General features: G+C 39.1%; 1 protein-coding gene across 1 annotated transcript in view; it reads left to right on the top strand.

Annotated features, from left to right (window-relative positions):
- Positions 1–13,605, top strand: part of ntrk2a (neurotrophic tyrosine kinase, receptor, type 2a) — an 88,208-nt gene that overhangs the window by 14,725 nt on the left and 59,878 nt on the right. Inside the window, exons 6-13 of the mRNA XM_062417441.1 lie at positions 1,037–1,170; positions 1,864–1,996; positions 2,195–2,266; positions 2,464–2,691; positions 3,543–3,569; positions 4,132–4,143; positions 4,363–4,400; positions 4,735–4,834. Of these exons, the coding sequence (XP_062273425.1) occupies positions 1,037–1,170; positions 1,864–1,996; positions 2,195–2,266; positions 2,464–2,691; positions 3,543–3,569; positions 4,132–4,143; positions 4,363–4,400; positions 4,735–4,834 (744 nt within the window). The remainder of the gene's footprint in view (positions 1–1,036; positions 1,171–1,863; positions 1,997–2,194; positions 2,267–2,463; positions 2,692–3,542; positions 3,570–4,131; positions 4,144–4,362; positions 4,401–4,734; positions 4,835–13,605) is intronic.

The following is a 13,605-nucleotide window of genomic DNA, read 5'->3' as shown; positions in this document are numbered from 1 at the left end:
GTGTGTGTGTGTGTGTAGATGGTTGTAGTGGCGGTACAAAGCTGATTTACTGAGAGCCTGTTAAGATATGTGGTTCTGATATGGCAGCTGGCCTGCCACCACTGAAATGACAGTTTTTTAGTGTGTCTCATGGTGATTGAATGGGTTGCCGTAGTGATAAGTGGGTTGCCCTGGTGATAAGCATTCTGCCAACGGACCGAAGAGGTGGAAGAGGGGGAGATGGGGAGAGGAGAGGGTTTGATAAGAAATCCGTCCAGTTTTATCTGTTATAGCTGTCGACACCCATTTCTTCTCCTCTCTTCTCATCTTTCCCTGTCTATTCCTCTCTCCTCTTCGTTTCTCTGTTTCTTATCTTCTTTTTCTATTCATCTCTTCTCCTCTTTTTCCTTTCTTCACCGAGGATGTTATTGGATAGGGGACAAGGATGGCAAGACTCTGATTGAGTCTGATTGGTCATGCTCAGGTCACCTCCTGGTCAGCACTGTACACACACGGACTCACACACAAACACACACACACACACACACACACACACACACACACACACACACACACACACACACACACACACACACACACACACACACACACACACACACACACACACACACACACACCAGTGTCTTTGCTTTGACAGAGCCTTCAGACTGTGTCCAATCAATTTAGTACTTGGGCTGCTGAAGACATGCACTAGTAATCAGTGTAACCATTACTGTGTTTGAACTCTGTCTCTTTGTCTGACTGTTTGATTGGGGAGAGTGTGCTTAAATGAAAGTGAGAGAGGGAGATAGAGAAAGGGAAGAGGGGGAGGATGGATTGAATTCAAGCTTTGTGTGTCTTTCTTTTACTCTGCGGTAGTGGGTGTGTTTGCCTGATTTCCAACTATTATTGTGGCGGTTGTTACGTGCCTTGTGTTTCAACTGAAAATACAAGAGTCAGCCATGAATCCTAAGTTTGCCCCCCTCCCTCTTCTTTCTCCATCTCTACACCCTCCTCTTCCTCCTCAATTTCTCCTCCACTCCCTGGTTGTATGTAGAGGTTCCCATGGCAACATTGAGCCCATCCAAAGTGAACTTAATGGAGGGGGAAAACATGGAGCTGTCTTGTACAACCTCTGGAGTGCCCTCACCTGAACTGATCTGGAACATGGCATTGGTCACCAACTATGAGGTCAGGTCACACACACACCACACACACACACACACACACACACACACACACACACACACACACACACACACACACACACACACACACACACACACACACACACACACACACACACACACACACACACACACACACACACTAAAAAACAAACTCAAATATGTTAGGATTATGAGTAACAAAGTGCTCAAGAAAACTGAGGAAATAATTAGCTAGTAAAGCTTTCATGCTAGAGCTGAAACAAATTAGTCAATTATTTGACAGCTGATTTGTTGTATCTGTCATTTCAAGAAAAAAAATATCAAATATTTGCTGGTTTCAGCTTCTAAAATGTGACTCTTCTTTATTTTTTAGAAAATGATAATAGTCCTTATGGCAAAAAAAATATGAATGGATTCATTTTCATTTATTATTGTAGAACATAATCTGCAAAATATGATAATGAAAATAAACATTGGTCGCAGCTCTAAATTCTTTAATTAATTAATTACTCTCAAAATCCTCCCAAAACTCAATGATCCACATAAAGTGTTTACAAAATGCTGAAGTATGCTCATATTTGTTAGTCATTGTAGTTGTAAAATCAGCACCGGAAACTCTAATCTTGTGATCAAATGTTGTATGATGATAGGATAAACAATAACATTCACCGAATCGTACCTTCTTATTGATAGGTGAATCTGTTCACTCTTTCAGATCGTGACATCAGGTCAGATTTCGGTGCTGCGATTGTCCAACCTGTCGTCACTGGACCACAACAGCAAGATCAGCTGCACAGCTGAGAACGTTGTGGGAGAAAAGGAATCCTCACTGCTGCTGAATATACTTTGTATGTTTACCCTCTGGCAAACATCTCAAATTCAATGTAGATTAAAGTGTGTGTCAGTGTAGTGTAGTCTTTAAAACAGAGCTGAAGAAAACAACCATGTTTTAGGCGTCTGGCTTCTGATTTGCTCATTGGCTTTGTCTTGTTTTCTCTCTGTTCTCTTGGTTCATTGACCACCTCTATTCTCTCCACTAAACTCAGTTCCCCCCAAAATCAATAAGCTGAGTGATGCAATACCAGACCACCACTGGTGCATCCCCTTCAGCGTGTCAGGTAAGAGTGAACCAAATCTGTTACAAAGAGCTGTCCTTTTGTTTGTCAGTCATGTGCAGTGCATCCACATACTGTCCATTAGTGGCACTTTGCTGTTCATGTCACAGGATGTATTAACTACAGTAACAACTACATAAACAAAGAATAGTTACTGAAAACTGTGAACCAATGAAACCTTTTCTTCCTAACCTTTTCAGGAAACCCTAAGCCAGAACTGAAATGGTTTCTGAACGATGAGGCAGTGACGGAGGGGATCTACATCATGACTTTCATCCATGACATCACAGAGAGAGAATACCACGGCTGCCTGCAGCTGGACAGCCCCACACACCTCAACAATGGGCTGTATACGCTGGTGGCTGAAAACAGATTTGGGTCAGATCGAAAGAACGTGGAAGCCCACTTCATGCGCAAACCCTGGGATGGTGAGGAGTGAAACTTTACTATCTATATATCTATCTATCTATCTATCTATCTATCTATCTATCTATCTATCTATCTATCTATCTATCTATCTATCTATCTATCTATCTATCTATCTATCTATCTATCTATCTATCTATCTATCTATCTATCTATCTATCTATCTACCTACCTACCTACCTACCTACCTACCTACCTACCTACCTACCTACCTACCTACCTACCTACCTACCTACCTACCTACCTACCTGTCTGTCTGTCTGTCTGTCTGTCTGTCTGTCTGTCTGTCTGTCTATCTATCTATCTATCTATCTATCTATGGTTGTTTTAAATCAAGGTTAATCTTTAACTTAACACCACTTGATCTGTATTGGTACATGATGGGTAGAACAGTTTCTCCAGGTATGAAATGATGTGGGTTTGGTATAAATCAGTTGCAAGCTCATACAATTAACGAAGATATACTCACTTTTACATTGTGTTGAGACTTTCATGCTGTTCTCTAGAAAGAAACTGTTGTCCCTCTTTGTTTATGCCATGGTTGTGACAGGGTCTCTGCCACACATTTCTGCTTTGTAAATGTGGTATATACTTATGACTATTGTCTAAAAAAAGTGTCCTTTTTTGAACTTTTAAAGCCAGATCCTCTCATTGATGTTGTCCCATAGTCCTAATTATAAACGCAGGCTGTTTATGTATCTTCTAATATCTAATATTTAAGAAAATGTTTTGGGCATTTTTCAGACGAGTAAAGTTTTGGGGGCCATAATCCTTTGTGTGTATGCTGTCTATGAAATGTTCTGTTAAAGTGAACATTTGATCAAATGTAATCTTTTGTTGTCCTGATGTGCAGGAACTGAGAGAGAGCCTTACTACTATGGTAAGTCAAATAGATATGTATACCTACATGTCTTTAAAAAAAAAATCAAATGTAAAAGTGCTTTGTTAAATCTAACACACCAGATTTAAATTCATATGAGTGTTTTTAGATAAATGTTTTTTCTGTTCAACATTTCATCATTTTTTGTCTCCATCAAATAGCACAAATTACATTTTAGAAATGTTTCTCTTTCTCTTTTGTCTTCACAAGTTGCTGAGGGTGCGTCACACACCTACAGCTACACCTTGATACACTTACACTTTGCAGCTAGGGATTAGGGTTGATGTTCACACTGTGGCCCTGATGTTGTTTTTTTCAGTTTTTTTCAGTTGATATATATATTTGGATATTTTGCATGTTAAAAATACATTATGTTGTCAGTTGTTTTGTGTGTTGTGTTTGTGTAGTGAATAGATTTTTGAAACAAGCTCAAAGAACAGGCATGATTGACAACATTATTTTCGAACTGCATGTCAAAAAAATTGCAATTGAAACATGTTCATTATATATAATCTAATTTGCCTCTTTTGTTTCTTTCTCCATCATTTCCCCTCTCCTACAGACCCAACCACAGGTACTGTCATGCCTTTTTATTCCCTCATTCTCGATCAAAAAAAGACACATTAAACCGACAAAGCCAATATCCATTAAATTACATATTATGCTTTTTAAAATTTATATTATTATTAGGATTGCATGTAATTCAGCTTTCTCTATTACTCACTCATAAAATTGTTCTTGAGTGGATCTTTTTCTCTTTTTTCATTCCTCCTTCTCTCTCTTGTATCAACAGAAGGCCCCCCTGTAGACCCACCTGAGGACAGAGTCGCTGTAAGTCATGTCTCTAACTCTGTCTCTAATGTTTTACTGATGGCCTGTCAGTTGTTGAATGTTTCTGCCTGCTTTTTTCAGTTGGTTGTGTTACTTCTCAAGAAAAACCATAGCTGAATGTAATGTTTTAATGTTAAAAGGAACTGAAGGAGCCCAACACAATAAACCTCTGAGATATAGTGCAGAGGTACTTTGGAGAATCTCTCTCTCTCTTCTTGGACAGTGATATGAACACAGCCTGTGATGTTTGGCTTTGTGTAGCTGTCTGTGTGTGTTTGCCTGGACGTGTCTTTTCAGTGTGGGTGGTTTGTAACTCTGCATTCTGGTTGTGCAGGTGTACGTGGTGGTGGGCATTGCCGCTGTAGCATTCACCGGTTTCCTCCTGATGTTGGTTATTCTCAAGTTCGGAGGAAATTCCAAGTTTGGCATCAAAGGTAAGACTCCTTATCATGATCTGCATTGGTGGCCTCCACCCTGTGGGGGAGGAGGAATGTAAAGGCGCTATGGTAATTTGCTGTTTGTTGATGTTTACATAAAGGATTTGGGAGGTCAAAGTGCAACATGGATGGGTTCATGGATACATTAACAAAAGAGTTGCAAAAAAGACTAAAAATAATAGGAGTAGGAATGTAAACTTCTGTGAATACCAAATTAGCATTATCAAAATAGCAATTAAGTTATCAATTTTTACCTATTAAATAGTAGCCTAATTGTTGACGGGCATACCATATATCCTTTTTTCCCAATGGGAAGTTTTTGCTCCTCCCTCCAAAAATAAATCTTGTTTTTATTAACTTTTAAGAAACACGTCACAATTATTTTCAGTCTATAAGTCTAACCTTTTAAGGATACCTGTGATAAATGGTATAAAAACTGCAGAGTGGACCTTTAAGTAAGTTAGCAATACATTACAGCTTACTTGGATTTAAAATGTTAAAACTTGTTGTCAGTCACCTTTGTTTTCTCTTGTGGGAGACTTGGTCAAACTTAAATGAAGGAAAACATATATACACACACACACACAATTCTGGCGAGGTACTGGCTTGCAGACAGACATAAAAAAATATTTTTATTCTAAAGAAAGCTGAATGTAGGGATACATTTTTTTTTTGCTGTGGTTATTTCAGCTTATAAGGAAAAAGGAAAGTAGAGGACAGCTTAGGTGTTACGGTTGAGTTATGAGAAGACAAACAGTTCAGTTAAGTAAAGGGAGCAGAGCTCTGAAATTCTCATGTTTGGCGTGGCATCACTGGTCTCATGCTTGTACGTGATCAACAAACAAAACCATCACGTATCCATAAATCCATCCTGTTCAGGTGGAAACAGCTGCTGTTTAATGAAGGTTCACTGGGTCTTGGTGCTGCTGGTGAATAACATGCATGTTGACTAAACTGTAGTCTTTGTCATGCTGATGTTAACTTACGGTGGTAGCCATTGTCGAAGCATAAGCTTACACACACACACACACACACACTGACTGACTGACTGAGAAATGCTGAACATTCATCATTTTTGTTTTGTTTTTTGTTTGTTTTGGTTTTGGGTTTTTTGCAACATTTTTAAAACAGTTTTTTGAACAGTGTCTGACTTCTGCAATGGCTACAAGTGTAACTAATCTATTGTAGAATTTGTCATACTGACTTACTAGAACTGATTTGTCTATGTTTTGCTTGTTTTGACGCTTAGCTGATATTTTCTCATTCTTTGTGAACTAACAATAACCACTGAACGACATAATGGTAGTTAAAATATGGATATATTCAGTGCAGTATGCACAGTTTTTTTTTTGTAAAAGGGATTCAGGTTGAATTGATTTAGCTGAGTGAAATCAACAAAATACAGTACAACACATAATCTGGGTGTTGGACCACTTTTCTGTGCTTCCTGTTCAGTTTACTTACATTTGGTTTGGTTGAAAGAGAAGCATAATGCATTCATGATAAGCAACCCCAGAATTCAATGTTCTGAGAAAGTAATTTCGTCCTGTTTAAATATAGAGTTGTTTCAGGAAATAACCATTTTCATTTGTTGCAGTGAAGGTCCACCTTTGACATGTAAATCACCAAACTATGCCAAATAAAAATGCAAATGTAGAAACAGATGTAACAGACAGAGATGTCTGTTACCGTGTGTGTGTGTCTGTGCTTTTATGTGTGTGAGATCCTCAGTTGGGCAGTTGAAGTGCAGTATTTTGGCAGTGATTGATTTATGGCCCCCCAGAGAGATGGGGTGCAAGACAGATGGGTCAGCTAGTATATACATTGTGTGCGTGAGAGTGTGTGTGTGTGTGTTTATGGTCTTCTGTGTGGTTTCTTCTTTCTCCAGGAGAGGTGAATGAGGTTGCTGTAAATGAAATGATCTCTCAAATGCCTCTTAGCATGCTCTATATATCTGTATTTGTGTGTGTGTGTGTGTGTGTGTGTGTGTGTGTGTGTGTGTGGGTGTGTGTGTGTTTGTTTTCTTGTACGTCTAAGCATTTTTGCATGTGTATCCATCCGTGTGTAGGATGTTAGGTCACGTTACGGTTTTGCCCTTCTGATTGTTCCCCTTGAGTCTTTATCCTTCTCTCGTTCCACTGTCTACTTCCTCTCCCATGCGGTCCCGTCCTTGTACTCCAGATACATCCAGATGTATGTGCCCTGTAGCATGTTGACATTGGGGTGAGTGTGTGTGTCTGTCAGAGAAAGAGAGAGATAGTGGTGTTAAGCATATACAGCAGAGTCAGACAGAGAGTGAATAATCCACAGTAACAGATGTTCCCACATAACCACTGTTTGTTTGAAACCTGCATATTTCCTATACTGGACAAATGACCAGAGTTAATGTCAACAAGAGAAATGTAACAGCCCATGGCAGCACACTACCAGCGCTAATTTAAAATAAACAGCACTGCGCCATGGTGCCCTAAATCATAATCACATGCTCACAGACTCACACGCACAGTCAGTCAGTGCTGACAATGATGAACTTGTGACAGGAATGTGTGAAGAAAGCGAGTCATGCTTTGCACTGTATTGAACAGGTTTGCATCAGAAAGTGCCACCTGCCTCACTGACTTCTGGTGAATTGCTCTCTATCTCTTTCCTGATAGCAGAGTGAAAAAGCAGTAGCTGGTCTCCAAGTTACATTATGTATATTGGCTGGATTATTCTGCCTCTCTCTCATCAATAACACATGCACAACATTTGGTACGGGTTCCCTTTCACAATCTCCTTGTTGGTTTTTTACACACATGGCTATTTTATACACTGTATATACAGTGCTGCTTGAAAGTTTGTGAACCCTTTAGAATTTTCTCTATTTCTGCATAAAAATGACCTAAAATGTGATCAGATTTCTTATCCAAGTCCTAAAAGTAGATAAAGAGTCATCAGTTAAACAAAGAGTCCAAAATCTTACACTTGTTTATTTATTGAGGAAATCATCCAATGTTACATATTTGTGTGAGGGAAAAGAATGTGAACCTCTAGGATTAGGAATTCATTTGAAGGAGAAATTAGAGTCATGTGTTTCGATCAATTGGATGACAATCAAGTGTGAGTCTGGGAGGCCCTAATTTATTTAAAGAAGAGAAATCTGGGTCTTCACTGTCAAAATCTGAGCTTCACAACACACATTGGTTGAAGTGTGTCATGGCTCCAACCAAGGAGATTTCTGACAACCTTAGAAGGAGGGTTGCTGAAGGTTGGAGGTTGGAAAGGTTGAAAAGGGTTACAAAACCATTTCAAAAGAATTTGGACTCCACCACTCGACTGTCAGGCAGATTGTGTAGTAATGGAAGACATCCAACAGAAGTGTTACCCTCCCCAGGAGTGGTTGGACAGAAAAGATCACAAATGCAGGCAATGGTCTAGGAGGTAACAACGGACCCCAGGCTAACATCCAGGAGACTAAAGGCCTTTATTGCAGTAGCTAGAATCAATGTTCATGAGTCCACCATCAAGAGAACATTGAACGTCAATGGTGTGTAACACAGTTACAAAGAGAAAGACACAACTCTCCAAAAAGAACATTGCTGTCATCCAGGTTTCCAAGACCATGAGACCAAAATCAAACTTTTTGGCTTGAATGAAAACCGTTTTGTTTGGCAATGAGCAAACACTGCATTCAAACACAAGAACCTTATCCCATCAATGAAACACGGTGTTGGTAGTATCATGGTTTGGGCCTGTTTTGCTGCATCTGGACCAGGACAGCTTGTAAACACTGAAATTCAAATACAAGATGTCATGTATCCATCCATCCTCAATCTGCTTGCTGCTATTTTGGTTAGCACAGAGCATAATGCTAATGTTAATTTTCACTACTGAAAAACAGACCTAAAACCATGACAATGACATGTACTTACTGTAAAGACTGAACATTCAAGTCCTTAAAGGATCTTTTTGTCCAACCGAACACTGTACAAGAGTTTCTTAGGCGACTAAAATGTTACAATTAACTTTGATGAACTGAAAACCCACAATGAAATAGGGGCAACTATGCTGTACAGCTATAACGCTTTGAATCTTGGGTTATGCCATACTTACATTACCTGTAACCAACGTTGTTGCCGTGAGAGTGATTTGTCAATCACAAGGTAGCCACACCCTAAAGCATACAATGCTTTAGCCTCCACTTTACTCTAAATAGGACCATCATTTACAAAATGAACCAGGGCGATTTTAGACCCTTTTTAGGGGGGCTCTGCATTGGCTTCGTGCTTGGTTTGTTGTTATTAGAACTGATAAAGTTGATATGGCAAACGTGTAAAGTCAGAGCAACATTAGCATAATTAGATTTGTCCACCTGCTGAATGTACGTTCAATATTCACTTCTTCTTTTAGCTCTGTGTTTAGTCTCCACCAACTCCTGAGAAAAATATGAGTCTTTAGCTGCTAAATGTTTCAAATTGCACACCAGCTAGTCACTAACTGTGTTTCTGCCGTTTGGTGCAGAGCAGGTACAGTACCGTGGGTATTTCTCTCCAAATTCGATACTGAGCGACCCCTCTCACATCACTCACATTTTATTCACTTTTAATATAAGGTAAATTTCACCAAAGACTCAAAATGAACCAATTTTATATTATTTTTTGAGGTTAGTTAAGATCAGCAGTGCATGATAATAGTTAAGCCTTACTTACTATCGATTCAGGAGGTCTGATTGAAATCAACATTTCTTTTGCTAGAAGATAAAAGTACAAATGGCAAATGCACAGCAGTCCACTGATAAAATAAAAACCCAGAAAAGTGGACCCAAAGAGGTGGAGATTTTAATAACAAACAAACAAACAAACAAAAAAAACAGGATGTTGCCTCAATAGGCCTGTTGAAAGAGGTGTCACCAATTTGCACATAACGACCCTCCCAAACTGGCTGCAGACTGGTGAAAGAGAAAATACATCAGACAGCACAGGCATAAGCAGTATCTGTATGCGTTTATGCCCTCGAAGCACCTGTAGGGAGGGAAGCATCAACATAAACCTGAGTTCTGATGCAGGAACAAGACCGAAATGTCAAGACAGAGAGAAAAAAAGACGTGATTGAAAGTGAAATGGTAAATGTGAAGTGGAGGAAGTGGGAGACAGACGGAGAGGAAGAGAAAGCGGATTCTAAAATTGACATTTGACAAGAAGTGAGAGGGAAAAAAGCAGACAGAGAGAGAGAAAGAGAAAGCCAAGTGAAGGAGAGAGTTAGATTGAAAGAAAGCAAAGAGGAGAAGAAACAGAGAAAGAAGATAGAGAAGAGAGATGTTAAAAAAAACAGAGTTGGAGCAAGTATAGGAGGAAAAGAAAAGCTAAGAAAAAGAGTCCTTCCTTGTCCACTTATCAATGATTCATCAATAGTGCAGGTTTCAGTTTTCTCCTTGTTTGGTGAAGTTGCACGCCTCCTCTCCCTCTCGCTCTCTCTCTCTCTCTCTCTCTCTCCCTCTCTCTCCCTCTCCCTCTCTCTTTCTCATGCACACACAGCACCTCTGTACTGATCGATCGATATGACACCCTCAAGGTCAGCAGATCTCCATTCTAGGCCTGTGCCACTGCCGAGCATGCTCAGTGTACCCATAACCTCCTCCTCCTCTTCCTCCCCTGCAGAAAAGCATTTTTTGCCTCTAGCTCTTGATGTTTTCGACAAACAGTGCTAACCCACAAAACTTCTGGAAAGGAAGCAAAAACTGAATCAGGGGAGCCATAAAGTGAAGAGGTTAGAAATACGGTCTCTTATTTAGTTTAGGGGTGGGAATCGATTATGTACATAGCACTGAATGTCTAAAACTCTCCAAAATATTTAAAGTTGTCATTGAATGTGGGGAGAAGTTTAGTCTTGCTGGTCTTTTTAAATTAAATGCTTCTTAATTTCTTCATTTTAGAGAGCAGCCATCTTCAAATGGATTTTTTGTATTGAAACAAAATTTAATCACTGAAAACTTTAGCAAATTTGTAAAACAGAAAAATAGAGAAAATAATAGATCAGGAGTGTAATTTTAGTATAATTTTGGCATTGGCACCGACATTTGACTATCGAATTGGCAACGGTGTAGAACATTTTTTTAAACTATCACAATAAACCTTTAATAATTAATAATTAATAATAATAAGATACATCATTGAGCTGATTCCACTCAGTTGATGTGTGTCTGTGTGTGTGTCTGTGTGAAAGACAATGTAAGACCTTGTGTCTTTTCAGCCAACCATAAATAAGAAGGACATATTTTAAGGTCAGTTGGTGAGGAAACCTGAGTGATGCCTGCCAGGGTAAAACTGTCTATTGTCTATCGTGTATGTTTCCATAGCAACTGTAACAAATTGTATGTAGGTCAGAAGTTTATTTGAGGTAAACAGTTTCAAGCTCTGAGTAATAATTATTATGCACATGACGTCAGGTATGTGCTAAATATGAATCCAAATATGTGTAGATTGAACAAAAGAAAACACTACCATATTATATTAATGTTTTGTAACTTCTTACTCCAAGTAATGAACAAAGGCACACAATGATAATAACTTCAGCTTGTTTGTCAAAAAAGCTTTCTGTTAAATATAACATTAGCCGGTAACTGGGCTGCATTTACCATTTAAAGGTATCGCTTGTGGTCTTAAAAGAAAGTGTGGTTTATTGCAATTTGTTTTTTCTTTTCATAGCTGCAAGATTGATCTCAGTAAATTACACTGGTGAGTACAGTGTTATCACAACTGATAGAACTGGTGGCTGGGATTACAAAAATGAAGCCCAAATTAAAGTCACAATAATTCATACTTTACTTTAGATTTTAGACTTTTTTTTTTTATTGACAAATGTATAAAGAAAGAAGTAGACCTTTTGAACTCCTGTGTATGCCTCTTCCTATACATGCTACAATGGGCTCCAGCCCCATGTGACCTAGGCTACAGAATATAAATTAATGGACGGATAGAAAAGAGTGAATTTTACTATTTGACTTTGTGCCTTGGATCATGTTTTTCAAGGTAAATTTTTTGTGTGTGCAGATTTCAGTTTTGAGAGGTGGGGGAAGAAAAGACTTAATGCCTGTGGCAGATCCTGAGGGCAGTTATTGTTTGAAGTGTTTTGAAAATGCAAACTGTTCTTTTCCAAAGTGAAATGTTGCCTGAAGACTGAAGTCTGTGTGCTTGCCTGACTGCAGCTTTACTTTTGGCACAAATGGCCATTTATAAGTGATTGTTATTACTGCTTCTCCTCATTGAAAATAGGTCTAGGGCCCATTTACAAAAACTAGTGCGGTGCCTGCTCAAAATGTGCCTGTTTGGAACAGTCTGATTGTTTGGCTTCCGGGTGCTACTTCAACTCATAGCAAAACAATTGATGTGAGGTATGAATGATAATATACACCAACAACATGAAAGAAACAAACAACTTACTAAAAACACACATTAAATAATACATTCAAAATAATGTGCATCATATAATAAAATTGAACGATCGTATTGGGCTCTTAAATTGTTCGTATTTCCTGTGCCTTCAGTTCAGATTTGAGCAGGTGAATTTGCTTTAAAGACTTGTCCTTTGTCTGTATTGGTGCTTCACAATCACCATGATCGTGGAGCATATGAGAAAAACTGGTTTTGAACTGCCCGTGGAAGTATTTGCTTGTTTTACGCGCATAACTACTGTGATTGTATATAAGGCTCTGAGCACTTCCAAAAGAAGTGAAAGAGGAAGCAGAAGCAAAGCTGTCGCACCTGGATACGAACCAGGCTAGGCAGAGACCCACACAAGCCCCCTCTCCCGATCCTCTTCGTCACAAATGCAATATCACTTTCCAACAAGATCGAGGAACTGGAACTTAACATATCCACACAGAAAAAACATTCAGGACTGCTGTGTTATGGTTATCACGGAGACAAGGCTCAGCCAGACTATCCTGGCAAAGGCTATTGCGCTAGCTCCCTGGACTTTGAGTTTTTATCAGAAAGATGTCACCCCTTCTATCTGCCACGGGAGTTTACAGTTGTCATTATCACTGCTGTTTATATACCTCCTGATGCTAACACCACAACAGCCTTTGGGCTACTTGCTAACTACCATTAGCAAACAACAGCGAGCCCTCTACTTTTCTCTCTTTAGAGCACTTTTCTCTGATTCATGTCATGCCTCGTTCACAGTCTCTCCCTGAAAGGCAGAAATCAGTTGACAGAACCCTGAAGCTCCACCTTGACCCTGCACAGTATTCAAAGTTTATTAATATTAAACGTAGTCGACACTGCACTCTCTTTGGTTCCTCAGCCATGCACCTGTCAAGTGTGGAGTTGAACAGATGAATGGCTCTTGACATACGTAAAGGACATACATATAGACAGAGATTCCTTCCTTTGGTGGGGAAATTTAAAATGTGAACTTTTTCTGTAGCTTTGAAATGTCAAGTCTCTGCTTATTGTTTAAGACTGAATAGGATTTTGCTAGAAGCAGGCATCATTGTTAATATTCTGTACAATAAATTGGACAAACACACAACTTTGTGTGCTGTCACCACTGCTTCTGAATGAATTAATTACAGTAAACAGACCTTTGTTGAAAAGTTTAATTATCATCTAAATTGCAGCAATCAAAAGCTGAGGAAGTGTTGGTGGTCAGAGTCAAATAACTTGAAAATAAGCAATTGGTATCTTTCTCCCTCTCCTTCCACTTCACATCTGTCAGGAGGCCCATTGTGCAGCTGTACATCATTTCCTGTCTTATATTGGTCATCCTGACCTTTTCGAGCAATCAGA

This window comes from Scomber scombrus, chromosome 4, assembly GCF_963691925.1.
Source record: "Scomber scombrus chromosome 4, fScoSco1.1, whole genome shotgun sequence".
Classification (NCBI taxonomy): domain Eukaryota; kingdom Metazoa; phylum Chordata; class Actinopteri; order Scombriformes; family Scombridae; genus Scomber; species Scomber scombrus.
Note: the sequence above shows the minus strand (reverse complement) of the source record. Positions and strands in the feature narration are given on the sequence as shown.